At 39.1% G+C, this 21,870-nt stretch overlaps 1 protein-coding gene across 1 annotated transcript in view; it reads left to right on the top strand.

The window, feature by feature from the left end:
• Positions 1–21,652, top strand: part of camkmt (calmodulin-lysine N-methyltransferase) — a 137,575-nt gene extending 115,923 nt beyond the window's left edge. The window contains exons 9-11 of the mRNA XM_074676393.1: positions 2,194–2,257; positions 6,238–6,369; positions 17,277–21,652. Coding sequence (XP_074532494.1) covers positions 2,194–2,257; positions 6,238–6,369; positions 17,277–17,375 — 295 coding nt within the window. The 3' untranslated portion in view covers positions 17,376–21,652. The remainder of the gene's footprint in view (positions 1–2,193; positions 2,258–6,237; positions 6,370–17,276) is intronic.
• The last annotated feature ends 218 nt before the right edge of the window (positions 21,653–21,870 follow it).

Here is a 21,870-nt window from a genome sequence, read left to right as displayed (position 1 = left end):
CTATACAAAGGGGAACTGGATTGTCACAGTTTTCACTCCTAAAAGGTTGGAGTTGTTGAGTTTTGTTTATTTAACACTAATACACAGAGGAAGAATGACTGGACTGAATTTACGGATATTTTCAACCAACTTTTGAAGAGGAAAAAGCTGGTTAGCTGGACTTTTTTTTTCCACTTTTAGTGACTTTCTATGTTCATGTGTTTTATCTGCTGGTGTGAAACAACAAAAAATGAAAAAAAAAAAACAGCGTAAAACATTTTAATTACATTAGTTTTCCATACCTAAATCTTTTTCCCCACATCAATTATGCTAAGATAAAACTGATTTGTTCCGCATTCTACCCTTGTAAAGACAAGGATGTGGCAATGCAACACTTGGCAGCATTTTAAGCCAAAGCCAATTTGCTATGTCTGATATTAAATAGGCCTTACATTGGCTACATTACGACAAAAAATGAATGTCGAGCAAATAAAAAATGCATGTGTAAAAACTCAATGTAAATATAAAAAGAGTGCAGACAAAGACAAGGAAACACTGGAAATGTTAGACTTAAAGACACACCAATGGGGGAACACATCAATTTAATCCATTAAGTAAGCAGGCTTGAAACATGACTGGGTATAAAAAAGAAAAGGTAATTTTGGCAAATAGTTAAACAATTTCAGAAAAAAAAATCTTGGGCGCAGAATTTTCATCAGAGAATCTGGAGAAATCTCTTCACTAAAGGCTGAAAACCAATACTGGTGACCTTGGTCTACTGTATGGCAGCCCTGCACTAAAAACAGAGATGAATCTGTTGTGAAAATCACTGCATGGGCTCAGAATCATATCTAAAACCAATATAACTGTACCATATAAAAAGATGATCCAGAAATGCCTGTGACCTCACCGGGCCAGAGCCTGTTTATAATGAGCTTAGGTAACGTGGAAGATATCCTGCAGTCCAAAAAAATTGACATTCTTTTTGGAAGCCATGGATGTTGTGTCCTCTGCTTTATACAGTAGAGGGAACCCCCCCTCCTGTTATCAGTACACAGTTCAAAAACAAGCATACATAAATCTAGAAGGACACTCATGGTGCTTAAAGATATATAAAAGTTTTGTCAGCAACATGTAATGGCATCCAGACAAGATTGTATTTCAGCAGGACAATGCAAAACCACATTCTGTATGTATTACAACAGCACACTTTGGCAGTAAAGAGTCAGGGTGACAAAAATACAACAATGGAGACCTTGGAGTGTAGAGCAGCTGAAATCTTTTACCAGGCAAGAAAGGGACATTTTACCACACAATAGTAAACATAGTGAGCATAGTGCAATAACGCTTTCAGTTTCAAATTCTGATACACTGTTTTTGCACTATTTTAAATCAAATACAGTTAATATAGCATCAAAGTGTTTTTAAACCATCAAACTCTACTGTCATTAAATTTTGTATCGCATGTCTGGCATATTTTGTAAAATGTATATTATCATTATTATTAAGAGGTAGTGTTTTAATGGATACTCTGATGTAAAAGCCAATCACGAATAGAAACACATACCTACCACAGCATGACCACACACTCCACTATACATATGCTGTATTTCAGAAACTGGAAGTATTCACTTTAACTCATCTGTAAGTTCTGTTTGACTAAATGTTGGATCCAGAGTTGTACAAATGGAAGAACATGAATAATCTAGGCTTAGACACACACGCAAGATACAGCTCAGTGGTGTTTAAAGCCAGTTAATTAGATTTATTAACACTTATTTTCAGGGATTTTTTTCCTTTGTGTGTTGTTTTTGTTTTCATATCTTCGTATTAACTCAAAAGCGAACACTCCAGGTATTAATTCCCCAAATTCAAGGTTCTTTTGCTCTGCTTTGAACCATCCCAGTAAGAACTGAGTGCGCGCGAGTGTGTGTGTGTGTGTGTGGACTGCATGGGATGGTATCTGCGCACATTGGATTTTCAGATGTTCTGCATTCCTCTCATTCCTCGACAGCTTCTGAGGTGAATACACATGGAAACTCAAACGTAAACAAACAGGAAGAGCATCTTACTCATGCAAATTGTTTTTTTTCCTCCCTGCTTCCTGTTGGTGGATTTATTTGTGAACAAAAGAAAATAAATAGCCTGCTGCTTTATCTGCTGTCGCTATCATAGGAATGCATTCTAACCTGGCTCTCCCTCCCTTCTTCGCAGTTTGTTTCTCGACCAGTACAGAGCCAGCCTGGTCGATGCTATAAGAAGATTACTGCAGCCCAGTGTAAGTCTATAGTTGTCTGCGTGTGTGCGTGTGTGTGTGCGCGTGTGTCCACTGTATGTATCTCTGCTTATCCCCTCCCTCTAAATCACCACTCTCTTCTATTATAATTAGGCCTCAACCAAAACCCTATACACATTAATGGCCTGACAGGATTAATATCATGTAATGCTTTAATGCTTATTATGAGCAACTTGAATGCATCACTCTGATCTCTGCTTTTCTCTCCCCTGCCTTTCCTTCATCATAAATCCAAGGCAACTTCTCCCTTTTGGCCCTGTGATAAGACCCCACGCTGTGACAGCCAAAGCAAATGGGGGGGAGTGGGGGTGGCAAGGAAGAGATAGGGCTGAGGTTTCTATTCATCCAGGGGAAGAAGGGTAGTACAGGGGCCAGACTGGTGTAGAGGGTATCTGTTTATAAAAGGAGGGGAAAACTGCGGCAAAAGAGCGGAGACATGAAGAAGAGGGAAAAGGACGAACAGGGTAAAAAGAAGGAAAGAGGGGAAAAGAGAGGAGTGGAAAGATGTTAATTTTGTGTAAAGCGCATGTCATTTAAAATGCCTTAATGCAGCTTTCTTTGAATATTTTATAAATGTAGGACAAGAAACATGCAGGTTTTAATGTGGTTTTCAGTTCACCGGCAGGTTATCAAAGGATCAGTTCACTAACTGGCTAAAAGGCAAACAAACCAGAGAGGAAGGAAAAACCCACGTCAAAATAATGTTGCCCTTCCTAGATAATCAGCAAAAATCACTGTGGACTGTTTTTTTTTTAGATTCAGTCCCAATTGAAACTAGTGTGTTCTTTAGGAAATCCAGCACAACTTTGGAAATTTTTCCTTGAGGACATGTTGCGAGTGTTTCTCGAAATGTTTATTTTTCTAATGGTGGGGATGAAATTCTATTAATTTTTTTTTTTGAATTATGACATAAATGGTAGCTTAAATTATCTAAAACTAGAAAAACAGTCCTACTTTAATGTTATACTCCCTTTCAGCAGACTGTCTGCTACAAATTGGTGTTAGTTGCAGGTTTGTGCGATAATTTGTTACCTGACAGTGTTGAAAAGTATTATGACCCAGTACATATTTCATATTCTGGATCTTAGTATCCAGAATGTTGGATATTATATCATTTATCGCGACTTTGTCTTGTGTTGTTATGCAAAGCAATCCAACCATTTATTGTGGATTTATGTACACATATGGTGAAAACGGTCCCATCTTACAATGATAAAGAATCCTTTAAAAAAAACATAGACAGTGATCCGGATCACCTCAAAAATTTAATCACTTCTTTCTTGTCCCATTTGAACATTTCCTGAATATTTAATCAAGATCTGTTTATTGCTTCTTGAGTTGATGTTGTTCATAGACAATCAGACGAACTCTCCCAAAAACATAACCTCCATGGCCGAGGTAATGATACACCTAATAAAAACAAAATATCAGCTTCATTGCATTTCACAGGAAGTATGTAACAGAATCATTTGTTTTTAATTGGAGTGAAGTAACCCTTCAAAATCTTCTTATTTACCTTCAGCTGGTGTTTCAGACCCTGATGTGTACACCCTGATTTGCTATTAAAAGCAGAAGCTGCTGTGGTTGAATGTCACACATGACATCTGGCCCTTGTTACATCTGTGTGTAATCTCTCTTCATGTCCCCCTCTCTTTAATCCAGAGGAGATAATTCAGAGCCTAATATGATTTGAGTGTCGGCCATCAGACTGTTGCTACCACAACAAGCTTTGCCAAATATTTAATAATTTGCTAAGCTGATTAAGCAATTAACAAAGCAATTAATTCTCCCATCTAATGGCACTAATTTGTTGTTTCTGACAAAGGTGGTCCATCCGGTGGGCTGGATCCCCCTAATCAGCTGATTAGAGCTGCAAGGAGTTCTCTGTTTGTTTGCTTCTGCTGTGTTTGTTTAAAGACGGACTGCAGCTGGATATAAAGATGAAAAATCATCTACCACATGCAGTGATCCTGCTGTTTCCACTGCCTTTGTGTTCATTTAGCTTGTGTTCTGTCAGTGTGCGTTTGGCTGTGTGTATTTGCTGTATCTGTGTGTTTAAGTTGGCATCCCTCTTTGCTTCATTTAATTAAAACAATAAAAACATGATCAACATGAAATGGAACTGAAAGCTGAAGGATTTCAAAGAAACTTTGAACCTGTTGGTAATCCGCTTAGAGTTTGCAGGATGTCAGTGATGCATGTTTGAGGAAACAGTTTGCAACAGCTCTGTCTTTTCTCTCCCCCCCCCAACACACACACACACACACACACACACACACACACACACACACACACACACACACACACACACACACACACACACACACACACACACACACACACACACACACACACACACTCATATAATAATTGCTTCATACTGGAACCATCCCATATCAGGCATACAGTTGTGTTTGTACACATTTTATTGGTTGATCATTTACAGATGAGAAAGTAGGAAACATCCTTTAGTCAAGCAGGAGTTTCAAGCTCTTGTGTTAAAAAGTTTGTTGAGATGGGAGTACTGCTGTTTTGATCACAATATTAAATTACATTTTACATATGTTACATTTCTGGTGTCTTTTTGCATAAAATTTACTGAACTTCACTTTCTAAGTTAGAGACTAAAAGTAAAAAGCCTTTTCTTCCCAAATTTATTGAGCAAAGAAATATTAAAAAATTGTTTTGTTTCATTGTGTGAATCAGATAGATTGGGGATGTCTTGCTGCTCTAAATGCAAAGACTGTCTCTTCTTTTGCTCAGCGTCACATCCATTTTAGTAAAATTGTCCTTAATGTTTGGAAAGGAGGCATGCAATGATGCAAAATAAAAAACAATTATACACTCAAATGCATTTCAGCAAAAGTAATGAGTCTGTATTGAGAATGCAAGTAGCAGAAAGTACACATATTTGTGTGGTGTTGTCATTAAAGATTGTGAACAGACACCTTGAAACTCTTTCTGAGTGAAGAAGCAATTCCAGCAATTCACAATATTATATTGAAATCTTGAAAGACCTTTTTTTTTCAATTGTTATCAGTCGGACAAATCGTCAACCTTCTGTTCATCTCTTCTTTTACCGAAAGTTGTTTGTGTAAAGTTGAACATTAAAGTGATACTCCGGGATGGAACAAGTTGGGTCCTATCACAAGGTTTAGGGCAGAAATTACCCCTACAGCAGTGTTTTTGTGCAGCAGAAGCTCAGGGTGCTCGCACCAAACACCCCCTCCCTGCTCCTCTGCCGGTTTCCTCTGCACTCACACGGGGCCAATTTTTACTTGACAAAAAACACAAATAAACGGACTCCCACCAAAAAAAATCTGATATCTGTCTGCATTCATGCTTTATTTAGAGAATTTTTAGCGCGTTACTTTCACACAAAAACACAGCTAAATAAGGCTCTAGTTCTCATCGTGTCTATTCGTCCTGGCAGACTACCTGCGTTTGTTTATATCTGGCACGCCGTGTGCGTGGACTGATACACTAAGTGGCGAGCGTCTCATAGCCAGCTGTGGCTCTGCAGTGGAGGTAGCGCCGTTTTACAACATGATGAGAACTAGAGCCTTATTTAGCGGTGTTTTTGTGTGAAAGTAACGCGCTGAAAATTCTCTAAATAAAGCGTGAATGCAGACAGATATCAGATTTTTTTTGGTGGGAGTCCGTTTATTTGTGTTTTTGGTCAAGTAAAATATGGCCCCGTCTGAGTGCAGAGGAAACCAGCAGAGTAGCAGGGAGGGGGTCTTTGGTATGAGCGTCCTGGGCTTCTGCTGCACAAAAACACTGCTGTAGGGGTAATTTCTGCCCTAAACCTTGTGACAGGACCCAACTTGTTCCATTCCGGAGTATCACTTTAAGGTTTTGCACTACTGAGCTGTGAACCTACCCGAGGTACCCACTAAACACCACACATGACAGAAACTAAACTATTACACTAAATCATACATTTGCTGTTCTCTCTGCAGGGCATAGCGTTGGTGTTTGCTCCTCTGAGAGGTGAAACTCTGAACCTGTTTTGTGAAATGGCCCAGCAAGCCGGACTCTTCGTCTCTCAGCACCAGCAGTATGATCCTCAGGTCATGGATGTTCATCAGAAGGTAAGAGCTCTGTCTGAGAACTGAAAGAACACCCAAACAGCTGGCATGACTTGCTCTATAAAGACATTGTTTTGGTAAGTCAAGGAAAGTCACAGTCTGAGCACTCAAAGAATCAGTAGTATTTAAAGGTCCCGTATCATGCTCCTTTTCTGAAGTTTAATATGGATCATTGATGACCTCATGAAATGGTAGTAGCATGTTTTGGTCCAAAAAGCCAATAAATCAAGCACAGCAGCATTGTTTCCAGGCTCTCATAGGCCCTCTGTTCAGAACAGTCTGATTTGTGGGCGTGGCCTTCATATGTAAATGAGCCACGGCTGATACCTCCCCACTCTTCCACGTCACTGAGAGCAGCGCCACGAGCTCCGTGTGTACAATGTTTAGAAAACAGCGAAGCTCGTTTGCCGTAACATTACAGGCTAAAACAACAGGCTAACCACAGTTTAAGTTAGCATCCCGAAGCTAACACAGAGACAGGGGGACACTGAGGAAAAGCTTTTACATCTGCTCCACAGCACACAGCATTTAAAATCCCCACATTTCCAGGGTCCGAGGTTTGTTGGTGGATGGTTTGTAATGCGCCAGGATTCAGGACCAGTCTATTCACTAGCCCTCTGTTGTACTGTCCAAAATTGGAAAAGCAGTCGGTCGTAAAGTGACTAGCACACACATGCACAGTTTTACTGAGTATAGCTGGCACATTTCCTTGATAAATGAACTCTAGCCACTTAGTCTTGTCTTCTTCTGAGATGGGAAGCTTGTGCATGGAACTATGTGACTGTTGACAGCCAAAAGCAGAGCAGTGATGGCTCGTCAACATTGGCATTCTCCTCCCCTCTCCCAGGAGGGGAGTGGGTGGGGAGGAGGTTCAGGGGTATCTGCTCCAGTAGACCAATCAGGTCAGACTTCTCCTGATTGGTCAAAAAAGGGAATCGCTGACGTCGGCAAATCCCCAAAATCCAAACAGATCGTTTTAGGTCAGGATTTTACATTCACAAGCACTACTAAGTGCAGGTTTTGTGATTAAGTAACACATTTTGTGGGCTGGGAGGAAAGCCAAAGACCCACAAATTTCACTAAAAGACTTAACAAAGTGATTTTTGCTAATATGGGACCTTTAATCAGTAACTATTTTTAGATGTACATGTAGGGGGGGATTTCCTCGTCTGAGTCTTGTATTAAAATGGACTACATCAGAGTTTAGATGCTATCAGGAAAATACTGCAAAATGTGCAGCTTCTTAAATGAACAAGAATCAAATCAGATTCTTAATGTGCACCAACTTCTAATCAAGACGTGTGATATTAGAGCACACTTAGTGAGACACACCAGAGCAAAAACAAGCTGCTTTAACTTGGCACCCGGAGACAGACAGAGTAAGGGAGGAGAGGGGGAGAAAGAAAAAGAGAAAAGGAGCGACAGAAAGCCCATGAGTAGTCAGTGTTAAAAGAAGTGGTGTCCAGCTGTTAACTCCATTACACACACAGCTTCAGAAGAACAGGACAGCAAGGAGTGCGCTAAATTGGCTCACACACATTCACCTGCACTGGAGGGACAATTGGATAGACTGGCCATTAAAGTGCTTGTTAAAGCAGCCTGAACCTCAGCGTGGACAAGCTCACTCCTTCTCTGGTTGTCTGCCACTAAATTTAGAAGTCACAATTACTTACACTGTATACCCGAGTGCTTCTGGACCCTCTGAATACCATTCAGGCAACATATTTATGGAGGGTTTCAGTTCAACTTATGTCACTTCTCACCTTTGAACTTCCCTGGAGTGATGCTCTGCAGCCTCTCTTTTTTTTCTTTCTTAGGGATGACCTCTCCAGATGGTTGAATCTTTGTCAAACATCATATATTTCTGTTGTGGCTCATATCAAACAATTTCTACTTGGAATAAGACAAAAACACTTGACAAGATTTCATTTTTTGCTAGGTTTCTATATGCAAACTTCTTAGTGATCTGAACAGTTCCACCTCTGGTTGGCTTGAAAATAAAACATTTTTACATCAAGTCTGTTAACATGACTCACATATTATTATTATTAATAATTATTAATTATTAATTATTATTATTATTATTATTATTATTATTATTATTATTATTATTATTATTATTATTATTATGATTATTATTATTATTATTATTATTATTATTATTATTATTATTATTATTATTATTATTATTATTATTATATTTATTATTATTATTATTGTCAGGGGTTAAATCAGTCTGGAGCTGTCTGACACTCAACTTTTGCAAATATGGACTTGTTCATTGTGAATGACAGAGTTTTTGATTTGTTTATTCATTTAGTTTCATAAACAAGCTGCGTTTTTCTGGTTCAATCAAGGACGTACACTGGTTATAAATTGTTGAAATTTGTTCAGCATCTGTCATGATTGTGGAGTGGAGCAGCCCAGTTTGGAGAGTTTTTCAGAGCTGTAAAACTTTGTGGGTGTTTTTGCACTTCAGTATAATTGAAGAATCTTGCTTTGAAATTTAGAATTTGAGCAAATGATGCAAAAATTCTGGTGCTAGTTGCAGCTACAATCTATTCTTGGTGAATTTACTACTGAGAGTCCAAGTACCAATAGCCCATTGACTCTCCATGATTCGTTTATTTAAGATATTGCTGAGGCTGGGAAAAGAACAGATTTTGCAGCTTCACTTAAGAGACACAAAGATCAAAGGCAACTGCACTGTACGACTTTCTGGGTGAGTGATTCTTACCTCAATAATGATACATGACACACTTAGCCCCTGTTCATATTTGGCAAACTGATGATGATAGGTATGCACAAATCAAGAGGTTGTTGTGATTTGGTGCACTTTTCTCTATGACAACAATGAGCACCAAACTTTATTACTTTAGCAGCTCCCTCCTTGACTAAACTCTGGTGCTTTACACCTTGTACAGCTGCTTCTAAAGGGAAGAATGGGCAAAAATTGACCTGAAAAATATTTCAAATGAGGTAGTTAAACACTGAGAAAGGAGTTTAGGTGGGAAACATCTTTGGTTATTTGAAAAGTGAAAACTTTCACATCATTAGTCATCACTTCAGGTGACAACAGTCTTACAGCAGGTAGCATTGACCTTGCTGGAGTGGAATCAGCACAAAAAAACAGCAAAAGAAAAGAAGGAGTAAGAAAGCAGGTAAAATGAGGAGTGAAAGTGAAAAGTGAATAAGTTAAAAGGAACAGGAAGAAAAAAAGTAGTTCCAGTGGGATTTAAGTGAAAGCCTCCATTGCCTTAAATTTAAAAGAAACACAACTTAGTGTGTAAACGCAGTGGGTAGCATTGATTGGGCATCAAGGCCACAGAATACAGTCACTGAATCATCCTAATGGTTGAGCACCTCAACAGCTTAGAAAAATTGCCACTCAGGCCTCCTTTATTGCCTGACAACAGAATGTGAGCGATGAAATTCAGACCAAAATTGATCTGTGATAAAAAAAAAAGAATATATCACCCTCAAATCATGCTTCTCTTCTGTTTGAAAGGCAAGGGGACTTGAAATGCACACTTACATCTGTGAAACACACACACGTGCACACACACACTACAGGGTCAGGTGTTGCATGTGGATATGAGGACAAGTTGAAGTGCCCCCCCTCCCCCCACATCTGAAGGTGATTAAGTCTCTTCTGCTTATCTTCTGATGAACACTCAGAGCCACCCCTGTGTGGCTTTTTGTGCGTGTGTGTGTGTGTGTGTTCACCTGACTGACCAGTCAAACAAACACACACACACACACACATACAGACACACAGTGCATGCAGCTAGACACAAGCTATATCACAAGTCCACACAGACCAGACATCACTCAGACAGCAGATTGGCTAGACATTACACACGCACACACACACACACACACACACACACACACACACACACACACACACACACACACACACACACACACACACACACACACACACACACACACACACACACACACACACATCACACACACACACACACACACACATCCCAATGAGCAGCTGCTGCTAATTTGCACTACAGATTAGCTTTTCTCAGCTATATTTGCTTTCAGTGGGTGGACCACAACACAAGAAAAATGCATATCAGAACCAGCAGTGGAACACACAGTATGGATTTTCTTTCATTGCGGCTTAAAACAATCAAAGACGTCTTGAGCAGAAGCAGGTGTATCCATTTAGAGGCAAAAAATGAAACTGAAAAGCTTATAGGTTGCTCTTCTTTAATACTAAGAACTTAATCTTTAAAAATGTCTGTCGCCCGTAAGCAAACACCCTCTGAAACAAAAGGTTGGACTTCCCTTTTTTTTAAAAGCTGCTGTCTCCTTATTTCATTTGTTGTTCAACATCACAATTTGTCACAAGTCTTTAACCACTATCTGCAAATGATACAGCTTTTTTTTTCTATTTTTAGCCATTTCTTTTTAGAGCAAGCCATGAGTGTGGCAGTTAGAACACCAGATGTGACATTAACTAAAAAGAGATTTTTTACACTGATGGATGTGTGGAGTTTTTAACTTAGGCTTTCTTTTGTCAACACACTGCAAAACTCAAGGCCTCCCAAGTGCATTTGTCTCATTTCTTGTCACAAGTGTCTTATTAGTATGACAGCATATTGGGGCCTCTTAAAGAAATAAAAAAAAAAAAAAAAATTAAACTCAAAATTTTCGAGATAAAAAATATAAATTTTCAAGTTTTTTAAAGTCACAAGTTTGAGACTTTTTAAACTCACAAACTTACTAGTATTTAGAGTCACAATTTTATTACTTTATAGACCAATAAATTCAGATTTCTCAAAGATTTATGTGGCTTCAAATGTGTAGGTTGTTATGTACTTCACTGCAAGATGGACTGAATTGACAGCCTTGTCAGATTGTACTTTGAGTTGGTCTTAGCAATAAGGAGATACTACTGGTTTTAGCCCAGAGTCATTGCATTCTTATGAGCAGTCTGACTCTGAAAAGACGTTGTCGTGCCATGGGGGCGTTCAGAAGAAAGCAGCACACTGAACTTGATGTGTTTGACAAGAAGTTCAACACAGCGGGCAGATGCAGGGATATAGATGGTTACACCTCCTAGCTGGGGTACGGGTTTAAAAGGACACAAAAGAAAGAGCGAGTCGTTAATCTTTCCTCCTCAGGAGCATTAAATAAAAGGAATGAAAAAAAAGTTAAGAGGAGATCTCGTGCTTTTACAGCAGAGTCCAGAGCAATCGATTCCAGTTTACAGTCCACTCAGACTTCTTAGTAGATCACAGATGAACAAATAGACTGTAGAAAGACAGAGAAAGACACATGAAAACATCTGATATCTCTCATATCTGTCACAAAACAACCTTCAATTTTACAATTGTTTTTTTTTTTTTTTTTCTTTAAGTTTTTTTTCCAGCTTAGCTTTTTTCAGCTTATCACATCTGCATCTCTCAAGCGTGGCATTCCCTGTGCATCAACTAACATCTGGGACTTGTGACTTCATAAACCTAAAGTCGTAAATTTTTCACTTTATGAACTTGCAAATTTTTGAGTTCCCAAAGTTGTAAATATGCGACTTTAGAAACTCAAAAATTTGGATTTTTTTTCTCACTTTTTTAAAAAAAAAAAATCATTCTTTCTTGGTGGCCCTTATACGCCGTCTTGTATTACAGTACATTAGAGACACATTTTTTGCCTTTGAAACATCTTTTGAATACGAGGTTCAACTTAAAATAAAACCAATGAACTCGCTGCAGGAGACTAATACATCATTAAATGGCAACTGTATGCAAATGAATGATTAATAAATAATTCAAATTATCAATTGTGCTCAAGAAATAAGAAATAAAAGGCTTCAAAGACTTGAAAGGTACAACTTTACTGTCATGTCATCAGTTAAACATGAACTATTGATCTTTGTAGACCTTCAACCTTGCAGCAGACTCACACTGTATCCAAACTTGTTGGATTTTTAAAGCGGCATGACTCTGTAGTTGGTTGAGTTTCCAAATGTGCCATTTAAGCCCGGCTTAGTTCTTTTCATGCTCCTATAGTGACTCACAAGCTCCTCCATCTGGCACAGGGGCTGTTAAACAAACATTGCCCACATAGCTGTGTGTCGACTGGCATCCCTCGCTGTGCCAGATCTGACACATGTCACATTTGATTTTGTTTGGAACGTGCTGCCTGTCTCAGTGTTTGCTTTGCATGTGTGTGTGCGTGTGTGTGTGTGTGTGTGTGTGTGTGTGAGGGAGAGAGAGAGAGTGAGGAATGTTTTTTTACAAATTCTTTTCAAAACCATCTCTGGACCCCCGGCTTGCTTCTCTGCAGTTTTCCAAACATGCATAAACACACTCGCCCTCTGAAACACACACACACACACACACACACACACACATACACACTCGAGGGGCTGAAGACAGCATGCAGGCCCAATGAGCAGCGGTAGAGCTTTGTGTGTGTGTGTGTGTGTGTGTGTGTGTGTGTGTGTGTGTGTGTGTGTGTGTGTGTCTGAGTGTAAGGCGTGTGCTGGGACGGGCAGACAGAGCTAGCGCGTTATCCTCTTATCCCCACTGTTGTGGAATAGAGAGGCAAGCAGCTGGAGGGACTGCAAGCAGCCTGATAATGCCAGCGCTATTTTCTAACCCGCCATCTTAATCTTGTTACTCAAATGGTTGTGAAGAGAGAGTCATGAATTTTAATTTTTCTAAAACACACACACAGGCAAGAGAGTGTGTGTGTGCACATGTGTAGATCCCCCGTCTCCCTCACATGCATAAATAGTATCCCCACTGCGTCCATGCACTCACACTCTCCTCCTCTCTGCCTCCGTCTTTCTGTCTCCCACCCCTTCTCCTCCCTCCCCGTTCCTCTGACATATCTCCCCTCACCCCCCCTCGCTCTATATCTTCCCATTTCCTACATCACAACCCACTTCTCTATTTATTCAAGCCTGTCCTTCTATCCCTTCCTCTACTTGTCTCTCCATCCAGCCAACCCCTCATTCTCCGTTTCCTAATCCTGCCGAGAGAGACCCCAGACATCCGGTTCATCCATCCCTCCCTCCCTTGTCTAAGAGCCCCCACCACCCACCCTCCTTTTCCACCTTGTTCACTTTCTCTATAAGCAGAGCGAGAACAAACGAGGAAAAAAGTAGGTGGCAGAGAAACAGAGAGGCACAATAAGAGCACGAGAGAGACAGGAAGAGAGAAGGGGAGAGAAGCTGAAGCGAAAGTGGCAATAAAATAAATGACTTGCACCTTGGAAAGGAAAAAAAGAAGAAAGATTGTAGTGGGGAGGTGGGGAAGGTGGGGCAGGCAGGGGTCGGGTTGAGAGCCGATTTAGCCAGCCACCCATGAAGCTGATTAGGCAGCCTGCGATCAGGAGGAACAGCTTTGCTTGTTAAACTTTTCACCTCTGCAAGCTCTTAGCCCTCACCGTGTTAAGGCCCCCCCTCCCCTCCTCTCCTCCCCTCCTCTCCCTCCCCTCCCCATCCCTCCATCTATCACTTCCTCGCCTCTTCCGCCTGTTAGCATTTGAATGTAAAAGCTGGCCGAGGTCCCCGTCGCAGGCTTAGCACAGGGGTGGAAAGCAGCTGCCCCTCCACGCCCAACCAACCCCCTGGGCCGTCTTTACTCTCTTTCTCTCCTCACTCACTCACTCCCTCAGCTCTCTATCTTTCTCTCTTCCTTGCCCTTGCTCTTTTTCTCTCTTCTCTCTCTTTTCTCTGGAGGTCAAAGGTTCAACCACCGGCCGCTGCCTGCAGGAGATAGCGCACTTGCAGAGCACTGGGAGGGGGGAGGCTGAGAGGGGCTAGAGACAGAGACAGACTACATCACTTTGTTCATTTTCACCTAAGAATACAGAAACTGGAAAAATTTAATGCAAGGAGTGGAGGAAAAGTGTGCGTACAAAACACTGTGGACTATGTTTACAAGAAACTTTCGAGACCACTGCTTCCTCTGGCTTTGCACCATTTTGTTTAGTGTGTTTAACCCAAACAGACACTTTAACACAGTGTTTGTTTACCTGTTTGAAGAGGTTCTTATAGGAAGATGAAATATAATTCAAAAAGCGATTAAGTCACTCACTTTTCCAGGAATAAACACCTCTGTATACCCAGTTTGTCGACTGTGTGTTCCAGTAAAAGTTAACTCAGGTCAAACTGATTTGCAGGATTACAGAGTTCTTCTCATTTTGTCTTTTGAAGTTTGTTTATATTTCAATCAATCTATAAATATACTGAGTCATTATTTTGGAGCAGTCTATAGTTTTAGCTACACAAAGTGATTCAGGTACACAATAAAAACTCAAAAAAAAAAACAGATGGATATATAAAAAAAGAAATGTTTAAAGATATCTTAAAACAAAATTATTTTTTTACTTTAAAAGATCTGGAAGAGATGTAGACGAACAGCTATGTGTGAAAAGCATTTAATCTCATAGTTTCATAGTATCCTAGCTTTAAAGTTTTACATCTGAGAAAGTCAAAGCTACAAAAAAAGAAATCAACAGATTTTTTAGACTATGCACACAGAGGTGGAAGGTTTGGTTAGGTCAGCCAAGGTCAGGTTTGTTTAAGGGTAGGTTGCATTTTGTTACATTTCATTAGGTGACATTACTTTATGACTTTACATTACTTTTTTTCATCCCATTGGTGGATAAAGATTACAGAGAATGAGTTGGCCTTCTCTTTAGTCACAGAATTTATGTGCTTTACTCCTCCCTTGGTCATTGGTTGCAAAAAATAAGCAGGATAAGGGTCTTGAAAAGATCATCTATATACTGATCAAGAAGGCTACTGAGTTTATTAATATTTAGGTCCCCCCTTCCTTTTTTTTTTGGAATGGTTAAAACTTCTAACATTGTCAAGCTCTAACCCAAATAAGTATATGTTAACTAAAAAGTATTAAAAACACAAACATCACTCAGAACAAGTGATAAAAAAAGATCATATGTGCAGGGATGCAAAAAACAAAACATATCAAACAGAATTACATTCCTTGAACACTTTGATGCTGTATTGCTATGACTTGTTGATTGATCTTTGAATTTATTCTTTTCAGTTTGTGTTTTGCCTACATTTTGAGATAAGTTAAACTGTGTTAAAAAAAAAAAAAAGAATTTTAAAAAAGATTTTTAAAACAAAGTGGAGGACTCTGTCACTAAGGGTGGGTGATACTGGGAATTTTGGTATCTATCCGATACCAAGTAAATACAGGGATAGTATCGCTGATACTGATACTGATACTTTCCACATGAAATGTAATGATCATTGAACAATTTTGTGATTTTTCCTTGAGTTGATTAGTTTTGATTATGATTATGGTAAAACACAGCACAAAGATTTTAGGCAATAAAACTGTTTTTTATTGACTAACCCCAACAATAGAACATTTTAACTGTATAAAAGTAATAAAATAATTATTCTACCACCACAGTTGTTTTGGAAAAAATATCACAAGTGCAAAATAACAAATTGGTCTCTCCCATTCGCACAGAGAAGCAGCAGATGGAGGGAAGTGACGTAAATTGCTGGGCGATTCAAGAGAAACTGTAGTATCAATCTCATCTCGCTAGAATTGATCCAATACCAATACTCATCTTGGTATCGATACGATCAATATTTTGGTCAATACGCCCACCGTCACAACTTCACCTACTTCAGGGCTGTATGGAAAGGGAATAATGGTCTAAAAGGGTAAATTTCCAGAACACTCGTGTGGAGACTTTTGTTCTCAGACCAAAATTTTAAATCTGTGAAGTCAGCTGTAAAAGTTTCACAATCCCAGGATTTCAGTGTCAGTGACAGAGACAGCTTTGTTTATCAGAATAAAACAAACTGTCAGCGTGTGAGTCTCTCAACACAAGCAGGTTGGAAGTGCATGCACGATCACTCCCACAGCACCTACAAGCAGCTGACGGGAGTGAAGTTTGGGTCAGCCTGAGTTCCTGTTTGTTGTGATGAAACCTTTTCACACAGTTCTCCCTTATCCTGGTCTCACCACACTGACATACACAACACACACACACACACACACACACACACACACACACACACACACACACACACACACACACACACACACACACACACACACACACACACACACATACACACACACACACACACACACTCTCTCTCTCTCTCACATGAGCGGGCTCAGTAAACTCACTTTCATAAGTCTCTGATCATCTGTTCAGACGCTGAGCGAGCTGAATAGCAGTTTCACGTCCAGACTGCCAAAGGGCATCCAGTGGGCACCACACACAGCTGAGTGTGTGTATGTGGTGTTTGAGTATGTGTGTGTTTAGACTGAGTTATGCCCACCAGGGCAACAAAGACATCAATTATTGATTTGAAACATACAGTTTTCTTTTGCTGAGTAAAGTAAAGAAAATATTTAAAGAATCTGACATTATAAATACATTACATATTAGGAGGATTTTCTGGACAGTTTTTAAAATTGAAAAGCTCAAAAAAGAGCAATAACAGAAGAGAACAAATGGACTATCTTTAGTAACAACTTCACTGTCATACAGTTAAAATAGTTGAAATCAGTGAGTGTATAAATCATCAGTAAAATGCTAACCTAAGTGAGGTCAAAACATTAGGAGCTCCCTCTGGTGACTTACTTTGGATATCTGGTCAATCTTAAAAATCAAGATTCTTGTCAAATAAATAAAGTTTTCATTTTCCTGCAATGAGTGTTAATTAGTTATTTGATGTTAGAAAGATAATTGATTGATAGCTCTGTTGTGCTGCTCTTGCAGCATTCTTCACTAGGTTAGCAACGTTGAGAGGAAAAGCAGGAGAAAACATAAAAAACACAAACAAAAGAGACATTTATTTCCCATAGCCATAAGTTTTGTCTTTAAATCGACAAAGCCCTTACAGCCTGTGTCAATTCCTTTCTCATATTGTGTTTCAGATGCTGAGAGAAGGAAAAGAAGTGTACGACGAGAACATCCACTACCCACTCCTCATCATCCTGACCAAAGGACCTCAACCTGTCAGACTCACTCCATAAAACAAGACAAGTGAGCCTGTACAGTCTTACTCCACATGCTGTGTGTTGTACAATGTGGATTGAGGCTATGTGAAGAATTTAATCCACGTTGTCTCAATGTCAGGGACTCAGTTTGTTAGGCACTGAAAGCAAATCAAGCTGTGGGCATATTTGAGTCATATTTATATATACACATTTTGCTTTCGTGGAAGCTCCTGAGTTGAAACAGTATTGAGTGAGTGTATTTTGTAGTTTGAAATGTTGTTGAAGAACAAGTTTTATTCCAAAGCAGTGTGTAAACCTCTATTTCAGGAGAAGGAGATGCAGATCTATTCTTTAAAAGTTGTTACCATCTTTCTTTGTCCAAACACCTAGAGTCAGTCTCCAGAGCAGTCACTGGGTCACTTGGCTCTTGAACCAGTTGGCCTGGCTTTTAAGTAGTTGACTAAATACTTAATCACTGCTTTGATCAACCTAGCAAGAAAGTGAACCTCATTGCCAAACGTCATGTGGCCAGCTGGTCAGGTGACCATTCAGTTCTCTGTCAGCTTATCAATAACCTTAGCCTATTATCCACTCATCACCCCAACCAACAGGCCAGTCAGTTTAGTTATTTAATGGACATTTCCTGCTTCATTCATTTATTCTTTAGGTGTCAGTGATTCAGTCATTAACCAGCCTGTATTAACCTCTGCCACTGTGTTTCTGGCCCCAGCATGGAGGCCAGCTCTGATTCATTAACTGTCACACACTGTGGAGCTGCTCACACTTTCCTTTGTGTTTTTTGATTTCTTTGTTCACTTCCACCCTGCGCTAATTTTTCCTTCTGTAGGACGTATTCATCGCAGTCAGAGGTCAGTATTAAGGACCTCTTTTGTGCATTACATACAACAGAGCTTTAAATGCAGCATTAACATATTACAGCATGTTCAGACTGTGGAGTGATTGACTCTGCTCAGGAGCTACAGCTCGCACAGTTCACAGCAACTGCTATGGATTCAAGTGGCCTGTACTTAATCACATTGTTATTTAATACTTCACTTTTCTTTGGTTTTATGAGCTAAGTGTGAATTGTGCAGCTTGGCTGACTTCATGTCCAACAACTGCCTTACTATGTCAGTGACATAGGTGTAACTCAGCTCCACTGTGTCTGCAGGAACTTTGCTGACAGACGTGATGGATGAAAGTGAACATCTCATGGGCAACATTTAGATCCTGTTGCAGCTGCTAACTATTTGCAATCAAGTTGATATAACATCTTTTAGTTAAATGTAATGATAAGTGACCCCTATACTGTGGAACAGATTTTTTAAAAAGAGTATGAGCTGCAAAACCTAATACTAAAGTATTAAACCTTCACCGACTCTAAAAACATCATGTATTGTGAGGGCTAGAGATAGTATGTGCATGGAATCAAATAATAGAAAGAAATAGAGAAATAGAAGTTTTCCACCATCAGTATGTTTTTTGACAGGTTATGGATTTAAAAAAATGATATTTTCATTATAAAGTCAGAATTTTACAAAAATGAAGTTGTAAGAGAAATGGTTAGAAGTAAATCAGAAAAAAAGTTAAAGATTGTTGGGTCTAAGATTGTATGATAATGAGATTGCGCTATTACATTTACGATAATAGTCTTAAATTTAGTGGATGAAAGTTTTTAATTGGCAGATATATAACTTACAAATTAATAAAAATTAAAGTTGTTAATGATGAAATTGTATTTTTAGCAGAAAGAGGTAGTTATTACAGGTTAGCATTAATTAAGATGTAAATTTATGACTTTCTCAAAATTGATGTATTTTACCTTCCATAACTTGGCCTGATACTCTGTTAAATTTGTGTTTCATACACTATCCTGTTAATATTTTTAATATACTGTCAAAGTCATTAGGGCATACATACTTGTCATTTATTTTTTACAACCAGTATTGATATAAAAACACCTAACAATTCTCTCCAAACATAGCTTCAAAACTAAATTTTTTAAAATAGATGTTTCTTTAGACAAAATTAATTCCATTTCCATAGATTAGCGTTTGGTTACATTCAGTTAAAGGGCTAAACAAACAGGTCCTAAGGCTGTCATGCTGGCAGTGAATTCTGGGTAAATCCCAAGGAATGTGGACCCAGTAAAAGTGCTTAGTTTGAAGTTGTGAAGTCTATATTGGTGCCTGATGATTCAACTTGTGAGAGTGGAGACTGGGATTGGGTAAAAGTCTCTGACCAGTAATGATCACTAGTTTGCCAACCATCATGCTGCCTTTTACTCTCCTTACATTCTGACAGGAGTTATTCCCCTCTGAATGTTTGTAGTTTCTTCCAGTATGACTTATATTTTTAGTTTTGGCAACAAACTTTGTGCTGTGCTTAGTTCCAACTAGTTTTTTCCTTATGTATTATCACAGCATACAAAAAGCACAGATACAAAGATCACATGCTCATCTAAGTATCTATGAAGAGTAAAGTGCTTCTCTGCTAATACACATGGGCCGTGAATATAAAATATAAAAGGGAGAAGTGGGGGGTGGGGGATATAAAACCGAGAAGTAACAGCAGCCACATCCAGTGGACGTCTTGTATTCTCACAGTCCCCACTAACTTTTCTTTTAACGCTGTTATTTTCCACCCGTATTTCCTGCCTCTTAAAGTAATTAAGAAAAGTCAAATGTCTGAGGTTGTACCATTCACTAGTAACGTGTTTCCATATTTCACTGTGATCCACAGCTGTACGTCAGCCCTGAAGCTATGCAGTATCTCCAACTGGCTGCTGTTTACACTCCTTGTGTTAAAGAATAATTCAGTCAGAAACTTTAAATGAGGTTTTAAAAATCTCTCACAGCAGAGATTTAGAAGAGTATTCAAACCCCTTTTACCCATAATGTAGTTAGCTGTTTACCTGTGATATCTGTGAGCAAGCAAAAAACCCATACCATCCTGACTGTGACTGTGAGCTGGGACTTCCTCATGAATAAGGTGAGATCACCACCATCAAAAGTCAAGTGTCATTTCACAGCAGTCTGGTGTCAGGCGTCAGAGTTGATCTGCTCTGTGTTGCTGCTTCTATCTACACCCTGGCCTCTCTTTGTGGCTTAATTTGTACTTGGTGCATCCACGATCTACTGTGTTTTTTGAGGTTTGTCTGTGGTGATGCAGCCCCTTCTTGTTGTAAAACTAATGCTGTGTGCTAGGACATTAACCACTCACTGTGACAAAACAGACAAAGAAGAGACAGTCAGGAAGAGAAGGCCACCGAGGAGGGTATCTGTGTCTCAGCTGCTGTGATATACATGCAGCAGACGTAATACAGATTAATGTCAGTATTTTGTGTGATCACTCAGCTTGGCTTTTATTTTGATTCATAAACTTTGAAGAATTGTGGGATATCTACAGCCTGGTGTTGTCAGACCAACACAACCTGGTGAAGGGGTCTGGATCCGCTCAATCCATTTCCTCCATCAAGGGGGTGTCAGCAATGGCTGCATGCAAAAGTGCCTCTGGGGGGTGATTCGGTAGACCTAAAATCATTTGGAACTGGGCAGCATGTGGCGTAGCCCAGAGCGTCAGAAAATGTAAACAAACTGTTGCATGTATTTGAAAATACATCACAGGGTGCAATACTTGATTCAATGGAAGCTGCTTTCTTGGTTGTTTACGGAGAGGATGAAGCAGTGCTTACAAGACCCATCCCCATTTTTTGATAAGTCGTGAATGGACTATGATTGGTACAGTATAAATGAGAGTGGCGTGGAGGTTTTTAAGAATGACAGGGATTCAAGGCCCACCTGCCAATGAAATGGCCATTTACTGGCTAATAAGTCTGGTGATGCCAGGTAGGCCCTCTTACACAATATGTCAACACTTATCCAGATGAAATTCTTTTTACCTCTTTTTTTTGACACAAAGAGAATTTTTTTTAAACCAAACGGTTCTAAAAAATAAAAAATTAAAACACCTTTAATTTGTCAGGGTGGACATGTTATTGATAAAAGTTATTATTATATTATGCGTCGATGCGAAGCTACTGAGGTGTTCTGTGTAAAATCCAGAAAATTTGCAGCGAATATTTTTCTTTATGAAATCCAAATATTTCAGAAGATTTTACCAAACAAAATGCAGTGCAGTCTTCAAAAAAACAAAGTATTTCAGTCTTTCACCTATTTATTCACTTCAATGTGAATGTATCCCTTGTCTCTTTTTCTCTGTGTTGTACTTAATCTCCTCTGCTTTATGCTGTTGATGGTTTGTATACTTTACTCTTACTGATGAATGGGTGATTTTTTTTCCTTCTTTTTTGTGAATGAGCTAAGAAATAAATTCAGTTTTTCTTCACGACATTTGGGACATGAGACTGTTTTTCTTTGAGTACCAGGATATACAGAAAATAAAATCAAAATTATTAGATATAGCTTTGGCAGCATTTCATTTGTATAATCCTGATTAAATTTGCAGAATTATTTTTTAGTGACAGAAAAAAACATTTTCATTTTGAGTTAACATTTCAGAATCTCAGAAT

The sequence above is a fragment of the Halichoeres trimaculatus genome, unplaced genomic scaffold (assembly GCF_033239565.1).
Source record: "Halichoeres trimaculatus isolate MK-OKI-2021-1 unplaced genomic scaffold, fHalTri1.1 fHalTri1_scaffold_8, whole genome shotgun sequence".
NCBI classification, from domain to species: Eukaryota; Metazoa; Chordata; class Actinopteri; order Labriformes; family Labridae; genus Halichoeres; species Halichoeres trimaculatus.
The sequence above is the reverse complement of the archived record's forward strand: the minus strand, read 5'-3'. Positions and strand labels throughout refer to the sequence as shown.